Raw genomic sequence first — 22,050 nt, 5'->3', positions numbered from 1 at the left:
TCATTCTGACTTCATCATTTACAACTTTGCACCCCTACTGGCTTCTTACTGCTAGTCTTGGAAGTCATTGTAGTATGATGTCATTATTGTCAAGAGCTCAGAGGGGTGACAGGCAGCTGGCCGGTGAGCTTGGGCCCAAAAAGCTGTTTCACATTAGTCCTGCTTGGCCTTCACTTCCACACAACAGCAGAGTGAATCACAGCGCTGGGAATTGAAAGTCGCCGTGCAGACTAATAAATCCCATGGTGAAATGTCTCACCAGTAACTGCATGTCTGTCAAGCACATCCAAGTGCAAGATGAAGATAAAAATAATGGTTACCAAACAAGAGCACATGACATCATCAGCTACTATTTTAAATACAAGAAGCCTTCCAGACTAACAGCAATTAACATTTTAACTGCTGCAGAGGCAAAAGACTTATGATGTACTAACAGCTTGAGCCATCATAGTCTTCTGTTTTTTTGTTTTGTTTTTTAAAGTCAACAACTACATCAAGCGTTCACAATGGCAAATCTGGGGTAACGTGTTCACCCGCAGGCTAACCGACTGCTTCTTCTGAGCCAGCTCTCAGCAGGACCTCCACACTGTGCCAGTGTACTGTGCTTCAGTGAAAACTTTGAAGCCCTGTGGATACTGCCCTTATTTGTTGTACTTACAGATGCGATTAAAGAGGACGAGGTCACCCTTCCAACATGAACTGACTGTACTGGACACTGGATGTTGCTTACAGTTCAGAAGCTAAATCTTAAATTGTCCTTCCTGTGATTTCCACTTGCAGAAGTCTTTCATTACTCCTTTTTCCCTTGCCTTAAGGCCAGTGTAGCTATGCATTACCCTTACCACACAGGATATGTTGGTTGTAGACTATGTTTACTATGTATTGTATTTCTATGGACGGACATGATGGCATGCTTGGGATAGAACGAGCACAGACACACGCAAAGTTTTCTGCTTTAACAATAGGTTTTGTTTGGCTGCTTGACTGGTGACATCAGTTGTTTCTGTTTTGGGAGGTGCCTGCAAACGCTGCTGGCCTGTCCTCAGACATGTTACAAACATCGAGTTGTCCCACAGCTCATATATCCTATATATCTTCCTTGCCCCCTAAATATACATTTTCTCTTGTGTCTTCATTGAAATTCCTCCTTGCCACTCTACACCTCCATCTCTTTACTTAAACAATTTAAAATTTATTTTCCTTACTTATTATATTTTATTGCCATTGGATCGGTTTCCTACGAGCCATGTACTGACCTGTCTTTTTGTCAACGCCTTGTGTTTGCTCTGTGGGTGAGATATTTTTATACGACCTCTGGGGTTCCGCTTGTCTCTCTCACGCAGCTTCCTTTTCTAAAATAATTTGGAGGCTGCAAGTAAACTAAAGCTAACATTTAAACCTCCCCCTCTCTCATCACAACTCTTTCACCACCACAAGAGTAGCTGACACCCAGTCCCTAACGGCTGTGCCCCTTTCACGTCTACTTTTAATGCTTGCATGGAGGCAAACGTGTGAGCTTTAATCATAACAAGATGCCTTGCTGCACTATGAATTTGTCTACCATTGAATAAATACAAATTTTGTCCTAATGTCGTCACTGAAATCACTACAGTACCCTCGGGGGTACTAAAACAGGCATTGTGGCAGTGACCTCTCATGCTAAGGTTATGCTCACCTCCAAGAATTAGCAGTTCAGGTTCACCTGCAGGATGCATGTGCATTTTGTTAATTGTTGTGTCGTGATAACAAATATCTGTCACTCACACCAAAGCAGTTAACACCCAGTTTATATTAGATTTCATTTTTATTTCACTTATTTTTATTCAATATACAGCTGAAATGTACAAAATGAACATGAGTAGAAATGCTTGAATCTTGATAAATGCAGAGATCAGTGGTGAGCAGAGAGACAGAGGGAAAAGGGGAGGGGGAGAGCACAGAGGCACAATTCACACACATGGTTCTAGTTAGCAGACTCCTATTAAGGACAGTGTGGTCTGGAAGAAACTTTACATTTCACAGTCGAAGGGCATTTTTAAGACACTTCTACTCACCGCTGAAAGGTCACTTTCAGTCATTTCATTTATGCAGGGGTAATGCTCGCCGTGCGATTGAAGCGAACATTAGAGGGCAACGTCGGGAAAGTTGGAGCGCTAACAAAAGTAGAGGTCAGCAGTGGTTTACATAGTAAAGTAATATATAGCCAAGGGAAGAAAACATGTCCGGGTCTATAAGCACCAGCTTGCCTTAGGAATGTGTTGTAGGTCTGCAGTGGTAGGTGAGCTCTTTAGATTTGTTTTGAATTGGCACAGCAGCTCTGGTAAGTCAGCCCTAGGGTTGGCTGATGATATGTATTTCTAATGCTAATACCACATACATGTTCAGCGTTGTTTTTGAAGTGAGTCCATTCACCGTGCTATCTCAAACTACTGGTTAAAAGCTGGTACAGCCAACCTTTGATGGCTGGAAATGGAGCAAAACGCCACTTTGAGATGAACTTCAGAGAAGCTTAAAAAGTGAGACTAGCCGTCTGAATGCAGAGAACTCTGATAGCGGACGTCTTGGGGGAAGGGAGGGATCAGGTGCCTTTGTGTCTGGGTTTCAAGTTCACTGTTTAAAAAAGCTTTCCTTTGCTTTTCCATGCCTGAGTCCAAAGGATCATTAAATTGAAAAAAAAAAAAAAAAGTACTAAAGCACTTTCACACTCAGATTCATGGAAAACGAGAAAGCAAGGAAACCGTAGTGTAGGTATGTGGGATCGTGGCCAAAGTGGCTTCTGGTTCTTATCTGAAACAGCAAATCACCTCAAGATTTAAAATCCGTGACTGGCGTTAATGTGAAACAGCCCAAACACAACTCTTAGTCTGACCCTGACCACAGATCAGGTGTCACAACTGCTGGCAGCCTTGTGAATTTACACTATGTGCCTGTGTAAGTCAGTGATGAGGGTGTTTAGCCTTCATGTAACTCCACCCTTGTATGTATATATAAATGAGTTCATGAGTTGCTAACAGCCTGCTAAGCCGATGTTGGCACCAGTTGAAAAGAATTGTGTGATCTTAAGTGTTTGCCTGTGGGGGGAGGTCCGAGGGCTGATTACCAGTTTTGTGTCAACTCTTTGGGGCTGTGGTCAATATAAACTGCAGCTTGATACACAAAAACAGACTGAAGACAGATGCTGGGAGGCAGATAAAGCTGGGAACTCACTAGAAAGTAAATCACATTTGATAATGGTGGGCTTTGGGTTCACATTCATAACAACGGATGTCTTTAATTAACTTTTTCTCTCCTTTATAAATCCACTCACTTCAGAATGGGATTTCCAGCTATTCATTGTGAAGGGAGTGTAGCTGGCCTAAGAAATATCAAAGGCTATCACTGGAGTCATTTTATTGTATGAAGCAAAGCATATAAAACAGGATTTCTTTTTTAGATCAAGCCTTCATGTATTTCAGTTTATTCTAAATGACGCCATTTTAATAAAGTGCATTAATGATTTCAAAGGAACACTTGGGGAAAGGCTTGGGTGAAAAAGACTGATGCTTTGCTCATGTTGTTACATTCAGTATGAAATTAGCTCAGCCTGACTCCAAGCAGAGAAATTCTGGATTTGCACCCCACCTTGCTGACTACTGCTTTTGCACCTTTGTCCACTGTCCTTCTACAAATGCAAAACTATAAATCTGACTCAAGAGAAAACAATGGAGAAACCAAGCCAGAATCTTAGGATGGTAAATGTAGCCCTAACGCATGGCAACGCAAGCCAAAAGTGATGTAATTATTGTTAATGTGCTGACTGGACAGACGGGCTACGGAGAAGATGACTTTCTCTGGAAAATCATGAAAAACGTTGCCATTGTGTACGCACCAGAGGTTTCAGATTTCTTTGGACTGCATTTGAATTTGAAACCTGGTTTGGATCTCATATTTCAGAAAATGTATTTTTGAAAGTTTGTCTTTGCAGCTCAGGAGCTAAGTCACACCGAAAAGCAGAGAGCTAACAGGACCAGCCTGAAATACAACAACACGGGAGGAACAGGAAGTGCTCCTGTGCTCATTACTCTGCCAAAGGAGAAGACCAAAACCAGTTATTAAATACTGGGTATGAAATACATGAATCACAAAAGCTGGCATAAAGTGTTTTGTTTAACTATTTGTTTCCAATGAATTCTGCAAGTAAGATGCAACGTTTGCTTGACGTGAGCGTATCAACCTTGTTTGGCTTGAAACGACACTTCAATAGTTATCTTTTTAAAGTCACCAACAGCAGCAGAGCAAACCTGACTGTCACTCGTCATGTCAGCTTCACAGCACAGCACCTTATTCACTCACTAACATGTAAAGTTTTGTCTCACATATCCAAACCTCAATTTTCCCTTCCGATTGTCATGACAGACGAATCAGGTCAAAATCAGCACAGAAGTCTTCGATTGCGTTCCCAGGCTCGGCTACACAGGTTTCAATTGTGGGTACAAAAGAAAACAAGAAATAAGAAGTCCAGTAATAAAAAATAATCAGTTTGCACCGTGGTCTCACAAAAAGAAGTTATACAAAAGTTCATATAAAATCATATTTTGCCATAATTTTGAGACATTTTTTCCTTCACAAATCATTTAAATATAAAAAACAATACAGACTATAAATAGAAAGTACTTTTTTTTTTTTTTTTACATAAGGCACAGGTACTAGTGGTGTATGTGTCTCTCTCATAGCTGCTGTTCTTCGAACAGTATCTGGGCGTACACTGTGCCACTACGTGATGCCTTGGTCTCTGGAATTGGCTTCACCAGATCCAGCTCTGCGTAGGTCAGGTTCTCCTCCACTATCCTCGGCTAGAGATCAAAGAGGACAGAGAAAAATAATGATGGAGGAGAAGGAGAGAGCTAGTTAGCGGTTAGAAAAGGAAGGCTAGAAAAAAATTATAGAACTGCATAAATACATTACATTGCTAAAGATGCTGTAGGTTTTGGTAAATCACTGGTTTTGGTAACTTGGAGCACGCTGTGTGTAAACACCACCCTGCATCAGTTCTGGGTTGATATAACCTAAAATTTAATTACCTCTTCAAGTATTTTATGGCATTACCATACCAAGCTGCCACAGAGCCACTTCATGCCAACAGCAATAAAAGATTGGTTATGTGGCACAGTTTTTCTGGCACCTTTGCCCTTAGACATTCTGCTTAAATGTTCATTTAATTTCAAAGTTATATTTAAAAGTTTTTGTCTGCATTGTCTGGTTTTCCACTCTTTTTTCAGTTCAGTTCAGTCCTTGTACCTTACCTTAAACATGCAAAAAAGGACATTGCTAACTGATAATCAGGCATGAATGGTACTCACCAACACTACTTTTCTTGGTTGAGGTTTTAAAAGTTTCGGTTTGTGTGTTTTGTCTCCAATGGGAACTGCACAAGGGACAAGACAAGTTGTTAATTGAGCCAATAGAAGGTAGATACTGTTGTAACTGGGAATATTTGAAGGGCCCAGTTGCATTGCCATGCTTCCCTACAAAAAAGTTGGGATACAGAATGCAGGGATTTGCAAATAACTCAACCCCAATTCAAAATAGTACAAAGACAACCTAGTAACAAGAAATTTGTTTCAAACGGACAATATGTTTAGGCCTTCGAGGAGAACTGCATTAAAAACAAGGTCATTCCGTAACACATTACATGGGTGCAGGAACACTTCTAAAAAACTTCATCATGTTCAGACCTAAAAAAAGATAAGGATCAGTTAACTTGTCAGCACAGTTCAGAGCCATTATCTGTATGGGGAGTGCATTTGTGTATTAGTGTATGGTTAATGGCCCCATTAATTCATTAATTTCTCTCTCCCCAACCAGTTGCGGCAGATGCCCCCCCCCCACTGAATGAGTACAGATTTTAGAGAGAGATAATATACCATCGCTGAGGGGTTTTCATGGCAGACATTTTATATCACAGCAAGACAACCCTGAACTATGTTCATCTGTCTTATAACAGTGTGGCAACATTGCTTGGTAATAAAAAAGCAGCAAAACCCACTAAAAGCATGTGGTGGAGTAGCTAACAAAAAATAAGGCAAAATAAGCCTATTAAGACACAAAAGGAACGCATTGCAGTTTTCAAAGTTACTATAATTTCTGTAATTTGCTGATAATTGTCCTAAAATGTTTCTAAACTAGGAATTCTGATCATTCTAAAATCTTTTTTAAGACCTAGGCGGAGTGAAAATCCGGAATAACTTTTTTTTTTACCTATCATTGGAAAAATTATCCATAGAATTCCACTTGCTAATTAGGAAGTGAATTTGGTGTGACTCAGTATTGGTTTAAGAGTGGGAACATGTTCCCAGCTAATTTAAGGAAGCCGCTCCATAACTAAGTGTATATGTGGAATGCCAGTGTATTTTCATATTTAGAAATCTATGAGAACAACATGAAGTCAGAGCAAACTTTTAAGTTGGGATTTTTCTTACAGTCATGTACAAAGAAACAATCTTCACAGAACTCTGTACAGTCCTCTGAAAACATTATGCGCACCCCATGATTTAGTAGCTTGTGGAACCACCTTTAGCTGCGACAACTTGAAGTAATATTTTCTATATGACTTCATCAGTCTCTCACTTTGATGTGGAGGAATGTTGATCCACTCTTCTTTATAACGTGGTGTCAGTTCATTAAGGTTTGCAGTCTTTTGTTTATGTACAGCTCTCTTAAGGTCCTGCCACAGCATTTACTGTGTGGAAGCCCGGTCTTTAACTGTAACATTACAGCACCTTAATTCTTTTCGTTTTCAGCCGTTCTGTTGTATAACAAGCTTTAGCTGTCAGCCAGATGACCTCCATTTGGCACTAGAATACTGGTATATAGAGTTCATAGTCAACTCAACAAGTGAAAGCTGCTGTGAGTACAGGAAAATAATTATTATAATATGATGTGTTAAATTTGTTTAGATCAGAGGAATAAGGTGTATTTTAGTTTGGCTTAGCTGTAGGCCTGAGAGTGTAATTGTTTAGAGAGAAAGGAATTTATGGACACTGGGGGTCTGCCTGCCATAGAAGGAGACAGGAAGGTACAGTTGGGGGTTGCTGATGCTGATGCTTGTACCTTTTAATAAAACTCATAACTGTTATAAACTTAGAAGTAGGTTTGTAGGAGACTCTCCACCTTATCTGTAAATGTAAGACAACAAGAGGCCAATGGCCCAGTGGATGCAGAGTGGGGGTCAGTGTTTGTAATATGTTAACTCTGTTTTCTATGTTGTGTAGAGGAATTTGGTGTAGCTTGGGTGAGGAGATTACTTTTATGACTGGCAGGAAGTCACATACACAGAGACACACACACAGTGCTTTGATTGTTATGACACACCCACACCCACATGCACACTCACTCACGTGAGTGCACGTGTACGCACACACAGGCACTCACGTGATCGTGCATACACACAGAGACACAGAGTTTGCAGCACACCGTGGGGGTTTTAGGATGGGGTCGCTTCTATAAAGCTGACTGTAACAAACAAAGGAGTGGATGATTTGCAGAGGGACACCAGCCTTGCACGTCTCCCCTTCTAGAAGATGCATGCTTAAATGAAGATGAATAAAGATGAATAAAGGTTTTTGTGAAAATGACTACTGAGTTCCGGTGCCGTCTCTGGATGCCTCGAGCAATAAAAGAACCGGGGTGAAACTGATTTCGTAACACTGCCCAGACCCTGTAGTTACAAAACAAGTCATTACTCTTCCACCACCGTGCTTCACAGCTGGTATGTTTGGTTTTCTTTTGGCCAACATTTCCATATGGTTTAGTCTGTACAAACGACATTGTTCCAGAAGTCTTATAGTTTGCTCACATGCAGCTTTGCAAACCTACCCATATGGAAAAGAAATAGTAAAAACTTATATGTGATTACTCATGAAAGTGGCCACTTTCATGAGTAAATCATATAAGGCTTACATGATTTACTCATGAAAGTGGCCACTTTCTCATTACTTTCATACATTGTTTTAGTAAGTATCCAAAACATACAAATTTCATTATATAATTTTTCAAGGGATCTTATATCTGTTTTCACTCTTATATGCTTTTCATACAAGTTTCACACAAGACAGATACAAACTTTATAAGATTTATATATATCTTTTCCATATGGGTAACCTGTGCTCCCGTGTTCATTTTAGAGAGAAGGCGCTTTCAGCTGGCAGCCCTTCCAAACTGTCAGAATTTTAACATTTAACATGCTCACAGAGGCTTGTAGAGACTAACATATAGATCTTGCATTTTTGGGAATTTGCTAGGATACTTGTTCCTCGGAATATTGTGATGTGTTACTAAAATGCCAGAATTTCTGCATTTCTAGACGTGGTCACAATAGCAGAACGTGCCTCCTACCTATCTTCTCAATTCCTATGGGAGCACTAAGGGTCTACTTAGATTTTCACAACTATATGTTCTGCTATTGCAGAAATTATAATATAAATATAATATAAATATCTGTAAGACTAACTTTAAGTATTCACTCAAATTTTCCAGCATGTTTTAGAAAACATTAAATCAACAAACTTGTGATTACCTTTTGCCGGTATCTCTGGTGGTATCTCCTCTTGGTAGTCTCGGCTCCTTTTCTTCCTGTATCTCCTCTCCTTCTTTGGTAGAGCAGGAGACACACTGATCACACTGGTGACTGTTTCTCCTGAGCTGTAGTGGAATCACGTTAGCAAAGGTTCAGTTTATGTGAGTGATAGCTGTTTTTTTTTAATTATTATTACAATTTTCTAGATTTTTTTTAGAGATGGCTTGCTCTTAAACCTTTACCTGTTTTGCGGGCTTTTGACCAAGTGGTAATTATCTGCAAAGACAATATCGGACTGTTATTTGAAAAAGTTGAAATCATAGACAAAAAGAAGAAAACGGCAACGTCAGAAAGAGTTACAAGAAGACTAGACTGAAATGCTGCTGACCTTTTAGCCTCTTCTTCCTCTGTATGTACTGGCAGGTCACTGTCACGGTGAACATGCACATGCACAGCAGACCCACTGAGCAGATCAGCACTGCACACAGGTACACATCTGAAAAACACAAACAGGCATGCACCAGTCCAACACTGCAGGAGCCTGTACTGTTACTTTACTGTGCACAAAAATGTAAATGGAAGAAAAAATGAGAACATGTTTGGCCAAACTATTTCAAGGTACTGGAGTACATCCTTTGGGTTGGGCTATTTTTATCTACCAAGGACTATACAGTGCCAGTTCACCACACAAATGCAAACACACACATTCACAGACTAAAAATATCTGCACTTACCTTCAAACAAGGTCCACAGACTTTCTTTGGCCTTGGTGGCCGGTAGGACATGCACTACAGTGAAAATGAGAGAAAAGAAACACATGAAGTCCGTAGTCATCGCTGTGGGTTCCCTGCTGCCTGATTACACACCGGCTCGAGTTTAAATAAAGCTAATTGCAGGAGGACAAGGAGTCTATTTTGGCCTCCTCCCTGCCTGATTTTGTCTCTGATTCACCGTCCACAGTTCAAAGACTAAACATCTTATTGAGTCAGACATTAGCGCAACAGTTATGCATCTTTGCAAACTTTCACCTCACACTCAGACATAATCCAACGTGGGTTGTTAGGGTTCTCGTCTCCAGACAAAACATCACAATTGAATCTTGACCCAAGTAGCACCGGGCTTTGTGTGGCCAGCATACGTCATTGTATAAAAAGCTTTGAGTGCTCAGGTAGAGTAGAAAAGTACTGTATAAGAACCAGTCCATTTAACATTGAACATATTTCTAGTGAGTATTTCCTGAACTTGATGATGGATCATGAAATAAAATGAAATGCATTGATCTATTCCAAAATTAGCATTTATCAGTAACCAGTATTATATCAGTAGCGCAGTATTTAGCTTTTAGTTCCAGATTGGTGAATATAAATGTTAAAAAAGTATCTTTTTGTGAGTTCTTTGCAACACTCCATCCAATCAACTGGAAGCTTTTAGAAATTGTTGTTGCTGTGCGTAGCTTACATAAAGCAGCTGAACAAGTGAATTTAATGTCTGTTGACTTGACTAATTTGATTGATTAGCTAGTTGGCTAATTAACATTAGCTCCATGAGCTAGAAACTTGGTTTCTGGGCCTTCCCAACTTAGCTCATTAAATTAAATGGTGTCAAGTATGTTTGATTTTATGTATGTGAATGTATGTGTAAACATACACACATGTATAAAACATATATAGTATTCTTGTACAGTATGGGGTTTACTCTTAATCTGTGTAAGTTGATGTAGCTACTGCGACCATTCGTTCGTGAAATCCTTTATGACGTTTCCTGTTACTGGGTTGGTGATTTGAAGCAAGATGTGAGAAGTAAGGGGAAGATCTGAGTCTGAAACCAAATATTAATTGGCTTGTCGATCACAAGTCAATAGATGATAACTATATCCTGGACACTCTTTTCTGAAAATAAGGATGACTAATTTTTTCAAAATTAAGTTAATGTTTTATTCCTTATTAAGTAACTGAGCCCATAAATTAACAAGAAAAGTGCTTAATAAACTCATCTTTGAGGGACATTTTTTAATAGATTTCTATAGGACCGGAAGTCCTTTTGAAGTCACAGGTGTCGCCCCCCAGTGGCTATTTGAAAGGACACATCTTTAAGGCAGTTCCATTTTGGCTTTCATTTTCAAACCCGGAAGTTACGTCCATATTTGTTTTTACTGTCAGAAAATGTTACACCACCAAAAATTAAAAATAAGCATGAATGGAGAATGAATGCATGTGTAATTTGAATCCAAGATGTGCTGTATGTGTCCAAGATGACAGAGAAAACATGTTTCCAATGCTCCACATGAAATTTCACCCCACACACTCACTCATTTCTCCACCCCATCTGACCACAGGAGTCTTAACACTGCTGTACTTTTGCTGGGCTGGTGGCAGGAAGCTTGTGAAGTGACACCCACCAGTGCATCTTGAAATACTCTAAACCACCAGCAGCTGAGGACAGGCAGGCTCTCCACCACGCCTGCCTGAGACTTTCCCACAGGCATACTGGGTAACTGACAAATAAGCAAGTATGGAAATAAGCATACCTCAGATAATCCAGAAGCTAAAATATCTATATGCAATGTTTTCAGGATTTTTAAAATTTTATTTCTTCAGATTTTAGCTTCAGAAAATTCATAAATATTGGAAGAAGCAGCTGTGAGAGACAAAAAAAGCACACAATCACAAATTTCACAATTAGAAGATGTCAAGTATGACAGAGTAGTAAGAAGTTTACAAGAAAGTCTGAAGTCAGAGAAAAGAGTTTCTGCAAATGCCACATGGTTTAAGATCTGAATTTCTCTAACATGATACCTTTACAGAATGTAAAACTGCAGATGGCACAAATGTTTAAATACACAAACCAGCCACCCTAGATCCTTCCCAGTCTGCAGTAACCTGAACTGTGCTTTTCATGCCCTGTGTAGTCATTGAAGAGTTTGGACTGAAGCAGTGGTCCTCAGACTGTTTGTACCTTTGTATTTAGTCACCATCTGTGAAACCACTAATCCTAGACTGACCGTGTGTGACCTACATTCTGTTTGGAAACACAGCCGTTGAACTTTAAAAAAAGAAGAAGATTGGATAACTATTGGATTATAACTGTCAGAATCTAAACCTGTGATGAAAATAATAATATCAGACTCACTCTTCTGTCCAACTTCCTTTGACAGTTTCCACTGTTGACCATAGATATATTCATTCTGATACCTCACTGGCTACTTTTAATGCATGAACACAGATATTAATATACAGCAGTCCCTCGTTTATCGCGGGAGTTACCTTCCAAAAATAACCCGCGACAGGTGAAATCCGTGAAGTAGCCACTTTATTTTTTACAATTATTATAGATGTTTTAAGGCTGTTGTTGTGATTTGGCGCTGTATAAAGAAAATTGAATTGAATTGAACTGAATGGAGATTAACTCCTAAAGCAACCATCAAATGACCTGTTTGAGCTGCTAATGACCAAAATAATTGCAATGAGACCTTCAGTGCTTCATTGTATATCTCTTCCACACCAGTTTCACCTGGTGACAACAAACAACCTCCCACAAATACTCACCAATTGGTCGTGATGTTGGTGGTGTTTCTGACTAGTTTGTAGGCCTGTGTGACTGGAGGTTAGCAATCAGTTCCACAGTTACTGCCAGTAATGTACACTGTACAGTTTGCCTCCTATGTAATATGCCATATTTTATATGGTAACACTAACACTAAAATTAAATTTTCCCTACTATCACCTTTCTCATGACGAGCATAAAGTAGCATTAGTAAATAATGATAAATAAAACCAAAAGTCTCTGAGATCCAACAACAGCAAAAACACTTATGAGCCAAAACAGCGTCTCACAGTGAGCTGCTAATTTTCTCAGTCAGATATTTAAAACAGCCAAAATAAATGGCAGCTGATTTAATATAAAGGCAAGCCCTGCCTTCATTGTAAATTATTCACAGGCTCAGTCTTGATAACATCTCTGACATTTATGTGGGTTTTTGTTTTTGCCTCAGGTTCTGTGTAGCTCTGTCAGTGCAGATGCACATGCTGGAATAATCAGAAACTGGTGCTGTATGCCATAAAACTGCCTTTTATCCTCATATTGAGAATGTCTTCATCCTAGTGCAACTTTTGAAAGGCTCCATCACGCTACAGTGGAAACATTCATCACTCTCCTTTTTTCGTCTCTCAGAGGCACGGCGTTGTCTTCGGCTGCCAACTGTATTTCAGAGTTGTGGCTCTTTTTGTGCACCAACAAACCCAACACTGTAAACATCAATACACAGACGTAGACCAGACTGAATAATGATCCTCTGTGACTAAATCCATCACAGAGGATAATTTACTGTATTATAAATGACCAGAGATGAATGTAAGTACACAGCCACATTGTGTGTCTAAACAAAGGTTTGAAAAATGCTTTGAATAATAAACCCTTTAACTTCCTGTTGTCTCTATGAATCTTTTCTTCTAAGAGTCAGTCTGTACACTTGTTCACTGTGTCCCCATGTCCCCTTTATGGACACAAACATAGACATACTTTGTTGGCTTCTTAGTCATATGTCCCCTCATAGAAAGAGCTATAAAAAGATGTTTATGGTTCTAATTTTCATTTTATTTTTCCTTCGTTCCGACTAAACCCATACCACATTCGTGTGCCATGTACCTCTAGTTAGCTCAGAATGGCCCATATGTTTTACAAAAATACCTAAGAGTACACTTAATTAATGCCAAGACGAGACCGTGCCCACGTTCTACACTGCCCTAAGTTTTTCTACAAAACCCTGCAGCCTCTCTGGGTGTGTTCATTTTAGCAGTATTAAGCAGAGTAATCGGGGTTTTGTTTGTGTGAGATTGTGGAAACACCTGGTCACCTGATGTTATCCCAGCATAAGAATTCCATGAAATTTGATGAAATAGAAGTAATGGTGAGACTTTACTGAAATGTAATACACGATGAAAGCAGTGGGATTATTCTTCCTAAAAAGGAGAGAGTTTTTGTTTTTTATGTCAAGTCCACCACACCAGCAGCATTATGAAGCACTGCAGGCAGCCATCAAACTAATGGAATATTTTCTCAGTTTGCCAACGATTCTGAAGTGTGCCAGAGAGAAAAAATGGAGGAAGAAAGACTTTAATAAGTACATGAGTAAGTGGCAGCACCAGGAATCTACAAGTCTGATTAGCAAATTGTGACGAATGTGTAAATAATGCTGTTAAAGGTGTTTCTACAAGCTGTTGAATCATGAGGTGTACTTGCCATGTCCTAATTGCAGTATTGAAAAATGACACAGTAAGCTTTTTTATTATTATCATCACTCAAACCATGATGGAATGGAGCTTCCTTGGATGAAAATAGCTCCCCACATCCTCAACCACAAAAGGTTAAGAGCCCAACACGAGCCTGCTGCCCACTCGACTGTCATTGTAAATGAATATTCAAGCTCTACCTTCCTGAGCACAGCTATCTCTTGTTCCATTTCTGCTGAGTCTCTCTGGGCTTCCTGTCTGTTCTACTTTAGGGAGGGAAACTCAATCTCAAGGCCAGTGTCAACAGCTCTCAATATGGACTCCGTGTCTGCTTAGCCCCAGACTTGGCCACAAAAGTCACAGCCTGTAGGAATGCATTCATGGAAAATGCAGTGATCAAAATGTGGGGAGGAAGACACCGTATGGTTATAAATTTAAAATGGAACTGTATTCGGATTGTTGCGAGGATAAAAGACTCTGACTCAACTGATTATTTCAATAAACTATTATTTTCAGAATGATAATTTCAAGTGCATTCTGTAGCCATTAGCATTAGTGACATTATTAACGAATACTCTTGCACTCTGAATGTGTATTGTCCACTTTTATCAGACCATGAAGAGTGGACGAGAGTGTCGACTTGCTAGTGCAGCCAGTAATCTTTTCCCAAACTCTCTTGAACTGTGAACGCTGAATCATAGCTTAGCGACCATAACAAAGCACATGAGGTCACTCAAGCACTGAATTTCTCCACATGGCGAAGCAATGTCCAAAATGTGGTCTGTGGTTTTAGTAGGTTTTTCAAGCAAAAGTGTGTTTACCCTCACTTACATAGGATATAAATATTAGCAAACTCGGCTAACTAGGTACTGTTTGCAATACTATAACATCCAAGTGTTATTTCAGATGGTAAAGATTACAGGTCATATTACAAAAACAAGTTTATTTTTCTTTATGTCCCTTTTTCCCTTCTTCTCTTTGTCACGTCTTTTTTCTTCTTGCCAAGCAAATGTGTTTGGCACAACAGTGCATTCAGATCATGATTCTGCTTGCTAGCACTACCAGACAGGTAAAAGTTTAAAAAAAAGTTTTAGGTACATACAGTATATTTTTACATCCTTTGTAGACATAACAGTCTGATCTACTGTATTTCTAGAACTAACTCACTAAAACTGGTGAAACACGAGTCATTTAGAAACATCAGCGATAACATTTTTATCTTCTAGATGAAACGGTAGCATTAGCTCAATTATTAGCTTCCTTTTCAACAACCAAAACCACGATAACTGATCACAAATCTGAAGCCTGATTTTCTCTACCTGTGCTTGTGATTGAGGTCATATCTAACCCCTTCTACTAAGATCTTTTTATTAGACTTTTGTGTATGCTACACTTATTATTTACAGTATATTGCTATATTTAGCTTATAGATGTCGCAGGTGAGACAAGAACAAATAAGAGATCAACAGAAACTGCTGAACGGTTCCTGCAAATCTGGCACAAATTAAAAGCAGGGAAGAAAAACTCCTTTTAAAGATGCTTCTGGTTTTTATGAAAGCGAGTGGATTTCTGAGCAGTATCTGGTACCACTGAATGTGTCATCCATTCCACTATGTGAACGTCTCATGTGGTAGCAGTGGAAACCTCACTACTTTCTTGCTGCTCTGTCTCCACGATCGTTTAGTCAGTCACAGCCGCAACTTGTTGAGACGGAGGATCGGATCCTTTAATCGGCAGGCTTCTTCACTAACCAATGACATTCCCCCTCCCAAATCTAAAGCAGGATTTTGTTTTTGCTCACTAAACCCACTTCAGCAGCCTCTTCAGCCTGATGCATTACATCATCCAGCTATGGTCACACACTACTGCTACTGTTGACACATAATGACTCCTTTAGGTCAAATAGCTATCACAGTTGACATTAACTTGAGTCTCTTAAAGTCTGTAAGTTTATGAATGTCACCAATTTACTTTAAGCCCTTAGTTGGAGGCTTTTGTGACCCCTTCAATTTTCTGCCAGATGCAGTCCAAGGTAGTGACAGTGTTTTGCTGCTGCCAGTGGATTATCTTTGTAGACAAACCTACAACAGCTTAAACATCTTTGTAGATGAACTATTAACAAACCTGCATTTCTCTTTGCTTCTGTTGTGGTTGTAGAGATAGCTGTCAAGCCTCCACCCTCCACTATCAAAAGATTTGAAGACTTTCTAAGAGAAACTGTGCCGTGATGCTGCAAGCCACAAACATTCCCAAATGTTTTAGGACGATTTTCACATCCTCCAAAATTTAAAGATCATTTATTTTTCCACCAAATACATTCAACATAAACTAATTTTGCTAATCCTTTAATCCTTAAACATAAGGGGCACTGTGTGTTCCCACTAAAATGGATGGATGTACAAAGTGGGCATTCAAATTCAAACTCTGGATTCACAAATGGTTGCAGAGGAGTCTTTGTGAAAGCATATGCCAAACTGGTTTAACATGCACACGTGTTGAAGTCTACAACTTTTCAAGGATGTAGACTGTAAATGCAGCAATATGCTTTTGTGAACATCACCCAGTGTTTTCAAGTGTAACCTTTTCATCTGAAGTTGATTTGGATCTTCAGTGTGGCAGTTTTAACAGGCCACCCAATGTGAAGTTCCAGCCCAGAGTTACACAGTTTCTTAACAAACCACTAACTGAGGAACGACTCAGACGCCTGTGTCTCTGCCTGCTAATGAGTTGCTTGGACCATTTTCTGAATCATTTGAAGTTTATGAATCGCAACTAAATACTAGCTGTTAGCAGTGTCTAATGATAAGTTACTATATTCAGTATAGGACTACCCACTTTTTGCTTACAAAATTACATCTGTCTGTCCTATGTATTTATTATGATTATTTCAGGTAACAGTCCCGGGTCTTCTTTCTCATATTTTTAGTGTAATCATGCGGCACATGTTTTAAGTTGGTGAAAGGTCTAGAACACAAATCCAGACTCAGTGTCCGGATAGTTCTACAGTGAAGACATGCTGTTACAATAGCTGCAGTGTGCAGTTGAGTATTGTCTCACTGAAATATGCAAGACCCTCTCTTAAAAGGATGTGATCTAGATGGGAGCATACGTTGCTGTAAAAGCTGGATATTTCAGCACTCATGCTGCCTTTCCAGATATCCAAGAAGCCAGTTCTATAGGCACATACATCCCTATCAGAGATGCAGGCGCTCCGCTTTGGAATTTCAAACTTTGATTAATCTGACCACAGAACACTCTTCATGTTCAGAAACAGGGATTTCTGCACGTCCGTGGAGTGATTTCCTTGACAGAATCATGTCTGTTTTTAATGCTTTGATGCCTGAGGTCTCGAAGACCACAAGCTTCTAATATTGATTTTCAGCATTGTCACTTGTGCACAGATCATAGTATGTACTGTAGCTCACGAGATATTTAAAGTCTTTGGAATTTGCAGATACATTTGTCAACTATACATTGATGAACCTGTTCCCATCTTTACTTCTGAGAAACTAAGATGCACTTTTCATACTCAGTAATATTACTGACCTGTTCCCAGTTAAACTTTTTAGCTGCAAAATATCCACTGTTGAAAGTTATTGTTATCCATATGACCTAAAACTGTGTGTTACCATTGGGAACCATAGTTTGGATTGGAGCATCCCTTTGATTAAATCTATAAGCACCACTCTCACATTTACAAAGGTCCATATGTATTGACTCAGTCAATGGATCTCATTCTAATATGGTGGTTTGTAAATCACTTATAAATCATCAAATCTCAAACAGTAACTTTAACTACAGGGAAGCTCCAAGATAGCAAACCAAGCCCTCACCTCTGAGCTCAGTAGCAGCAGTGTAGTTGGACGAAGCTTTCCAGCGAGCCTGATGCTTTTTAAACTCCTGCACCCGGCACATGTAGAGCCCCCGGTCCCCCTCGGACACGTTCAAGATAACCAGCTCAAAGATCTTCCCCTGTTTCACCACTGTCAGCTTCATCTTTGGCCATGGGAAACTTTTTGTGTAGTTGCCATAGAAACGCTCCTTCCTCATATTGACACGGGCGATGAGGAGTTCGTCTTCTGGTTGATCTGTGCCCGCTGGTAGAAAGGTCCATTTAACCACAGGTAACGCTGTGTTGCGACGTCGCTGGGAAACAACACAAGTAAGTGTGATATTTTCTCCCTCCTGGGCCACCGTGAAGGGAGAAGGGGTGATGGTGGCGTTGATGGCCAAACACAGATCTGTAGAAACGAGTAAGAATTACAGCATATATTATTTGGACTGTTGGATGCCATTGGCTGCAGGTTGTTTAACAATAACAATTGTGGCTTCTGTAAAATAATTCAGAATTTAAGTGATTAAGATTAAGTTAAGGAACATGGTGCAGAATTCAAGTCTTTGCAGAGATTAGTTGTTCTAATGTAAACTTGCTTACTTATGAACACGTTCAAAAAGCCATCTTTAAAGTAAACATTTCAACTTGCGCCAATGCATCTGTATTCTTTTAGTAGCAGTATTTTTTTAATGTGCTGTAATATAAAACATCACTTCATGGAATTACATGCAACTTACAACATTTTTAAACATTTCTTTTGCTGTTTTTTTTCTCTGTTAAGCCACTCAGCATTGACCCATGAATCATTCGAGCATAAAGAAGGCACCTGAGCCACTGTTGTTTTTATGTGTAACACCTAAGTAAGTTTAGGCACCTTGGTACCCATAGCAACATAATTTGTTCCCATTTCTTTAGCTAAACGTTTGAAAAATGCCAGAAAACACAGTTTGACAGGCAAAAACGTAAATATTTTTTGCACCAATAAGGTGATTCTCAAAGAGCAACACGAGTGTGATATTTAAAAGCTGCCATATCTTGGCATGGAAGAGTGTTCTCAAAAAAAATTAGGGAGGAGAAAAGAAGAAGTGTCAAGCTTAACAATGATCTGAAGCAGATGAACGGTGGTTCAACGGTGGCTGTGAACGGTATTAATTTGGACCCAGAACTGACTAATAACGTGAGTCTATTGTGAACAACTTTTAAAATGAGACGTTCAAAGTCAAAGCATCGCATCAAAAGATCATAAAAGTGCTCTGAAAAATGGGTTTTCCTGACACAAGTTTTAGTTTTGGGGGGGTCAAAGCTGTACCGTTCACAAAAAGTGTAAAAAGTGTCCATATTGTATCAAATGTAAGTGTGGGCAGCCTAGTGTTATTCATCAGTAGAAGAATAAATCAGTGCATAGTTGGCTTGAATTTAGCTTTTGATAGTAAATGCACTGAGAAAGAACAGTCATTAGCATTACAAATCAGAGCTAAATATCTACACACTCCACGGTGAGTTTGTGAGTTTGTTGTTGCTGAGCAGCTTTCTTCCCTCTCAAGCTGACAGCCGTGTTGTTTTTGGCAGCTGTGATGACATACGTGGGATGATGGTTGAGGAACAAACTTTACTGCTGTGCGTGTTGTATGGCATTATATATGATACTTCTGCTTTTGTCAACTTTGGGCACATTTCACAATCCCCATTTTCCACGACACGCAAGCGTTTTACTGTCAAACAAGTCACATGCTTTGAGCGCAGTGCATAATTACAATCAGGGCTTTTCCCCCCAGTTTTGCCTTTTATTTGGTCTTGAGTGACAGAACAAAACAAGGAAAATATAGCTTAGAGACTGTAAAGTGCTGCTGCTGTGATGAGTTACTTAAATCGTCTGAAATGAATGTGGAGGTGAAACTGTAAGCTCTGTTTTACTTTCAAACACACACACAGGAACCACCAATTTTCACTCTGGAATTCCCTCCAATCTGTGCAAAGATATGCCGCGTTGATAAAATGTCTATTCTGTTGATAACACACTCTCTAATCACACAAAGCTGCAGAAACTGGACAAAGACATGCAGTGCTGAGTTTGAGTCCACAAACCTTCTGAGATAATCGGGAATATTTTTCACCACCTATTTATCCATCACTCTAAAATCTTTCCTTATTTTGTGATGTTTTCGTCTAAGTTTCTCTGAAAAACAGTGGAAAGCATTTTGTCTCCACCACATCCACTTTGACATGAAGCAAAGCAAACTTTTTCCTACCTGCAAACAGAACTCGGGTCAGGAAAGCCAAGACCACAGAGGAGATCTTCATTTTCCACAACTGCAACCTCCATAAACTCTCAGTTAAATGCATGTGAAGAAAAGAAGCCCCAGGTTTCCTCCTCCTCTTCTTCTCCTGCGCCTCCGCCTCTCCAGCTGAGGCGTGTAACATGACACACTGGACTCTCTGTTTCTACTCAGAACCTCCCCTAATCCCTCCCCCTCATGTCACACTCAGTGGGACCACATTTGGCAGGCTCACATGAGCACATTTGCACATATAGAAACAGGCAGGTGAGCATATGTGTGTGTGTGTGTGTGTATGGGGGTGTGTGGGTGCATGTGCATGCACCATCTCTGGTTCTGGTAGGAGGACTGGGAAATGTAATTTCCTGTGCAGGAAGGAGGGTGGGGAGGGGAGTGTTGTTTAGGTTGACGCTGAGCAAATCACACTTCCAGCTGTGGAGGACAGTGGCCACAGACCTCAATCAGGGCTTTTATTTTGGAACACACACACACACATGTGCTGACACAGAAGAAGGAGGGGGAGGGTTGGTTGCAGACTCTGTGTGCGGGAATCTTTGCATTAATTCAATTTTTCCTAAAGCACTTCACTGGGGCAGTAGTTTGTCCTGCTTTCACAAAGATCCCCAGACACTCGTGTTTAATATTGTGTCTTTGCAGGTCTGTGTGTGTTCATATCTCGAAATTCTGTAATTTTGTGCTGGTAACAAGATCGCCTATGAATTTTTGAACATCAGTCTTTCTGCTTGTTTGGACTGTTGGAACACTTTGCCAGCTTTTATCAAACCTCAGAAAGCAGCGCTAGGATGATCTGGGACATTTCTGATTTGCAGATAAAGGACTGAGGCCTCTTTAAGTGCTCCTGGTCTGGCAACAGTTTGACCAGCCTGGATGTTCCTCTGACAAACACGTCCCCACTTTGCGAAAGCTCTAGAAGCTCCTGGAGTCAAAATGTTTGTGGGATTCACTAAATAAGAGAAAAGAGGCAGAGATCATTGCTAAGCTTTTCTTCCGACTGTTTATCAGCTCTGCAGACAGTTTTTTCCTTCCGTGTTCAGCATATATAGGAGAATTTTTTTTTCAAAGTGTAATACAAAACTTGTTTTTCTCAAGCAGCCAGCCCACTGTATTGGCTGGAAAGTGAAGTAATATTTAAGTTGTATGAAGCTACAGACAAACTTCTTAATAAGCTGTTATGTTAACTGCTGTTGGCCAGTCACAGAATATGCAGTAAAATAAACAAGTTAAGTACACACACATATAAATAATCTAAAGATTTATATTCTCACAAATGTCTAAAGTGTGAATAAAAATATTGCAGTGGTTGAGCCAAAGGGAGAACAAAGCAGACCATCCAACCCAACCCATCAGCTGGCTTTGTTTCTCTGCTCCATAGAGAGTGATACAAGTATCAAGTAAACAAGATGCATACATTTATAGAACCATGCCACGATCAGCAGCACATCTCCTTCTAATCTTAATGGAAAAGGTGTAACTTTCAACACTTTCAACTTTATTCCCCCAACAGTTTCTGTATAAGAACTGAAAGAGCTCGGGCACACTGGCCAGGGCAGTTTAGAAATAAAACAAGCAAACGTCTCAAAGACCCTAAAATGGATAAACGGATAAAAGTGGGTCCATTCCTACAAACAAACCCTTTCACTCACCAGCCCTTTGATCCAGTTCATTGCCTGTTAGCAAACAGAGTATAAACATACGGTGCAGGTCTATAAATGATATGTTTCTGCAGAGTATTGAAAAAATATGTGAAAGCTCAATATTCTTATAATGTTCCAGATGTTCCTAGTTTTCATCTGGGTGAAAGTGCAGAAGTAGTTCAGTGGCTGTGTAGTAAACATTGTGACTTCAGGATTGACAACATCTGCATGTTATTACTCCGTGTCTGTGTGTAAGGTTTCCAGGATATTAGACGGGGTTTTTAATGAGTTCTTCATGTGTCTCTGAGCTGGAAAAGGCAATCCCACAAACTTGGCAAAAGACTCAGACTTCTGATTTGGGTGATATAGATCTTATAGTATGGACATGGAAAAATGCCAAAGTAATGGATCTACAACCTGAGCACTAACTCTGCTTACAGTGGGTGCAACGGTAGAAGACGTTTCACCTTATACATAATCTAAAGTGTTTAAAATTTTAATA

The 22,050-nt window shown here is 39.8% G+C and overlaps 1 protein-coding gene across 1 annotated transcript; it reads right to left on the bottom strand.

Annotated features, from left to right (window-relative positions):
• Nucleotides 1–1,450: 1,450 nt before the first annotated feature.
• vstm4b (V-set and transmembrane domain containing 4b) lies at nt 1,451–20,028 on the bottom strand. The gene is made up of 8 exons (XM_084938328.1): nt 19,867–20,028; nt 17,616–18,023; nt 9,289–9,342; nt 8,943–9,050; nt 8,797–8,830; nt 8,555–8,679; nt 5,340–5,404; nt 1,451–4,832 (listed from the first exon to the last, which is right to left on the bottom strand). Exons 1-8 carry the CDS (start codon nt 19,958–19,960, stop codon nt 4,707–4,709), a joined length of 1,014 nt encoding a protein of 337 aa, XP_084794454.1. The 5' UTR covers nt 19,961–20,028; the 3' UTR covers nt 1,451–4,706.
• Nucleotides 20,029–22,050: the final 2,022 nt, after the last annotated feature.

Source organism: Perissodus microlepis, chromosome 8 (genome assembly GCF_051167445.1).
Source record: "Perissodus microlepis isolate ML-2025 ecotype Zambia chromosome 8, ASM5116744v1, whole genome shotgun sequence".
NCBI classification, from domain to species: Eukaryota; Metazoa; Chordata; class Actinopteri; order Cichliformes; family Cichlidae; genus Perissodus; species Perissodus microlepis.
The sequence above is the reverse complement of the archived record's forward strand: the minus strand, read 5'-3'. Positions and strand labels throughout refer to the sequence as shown.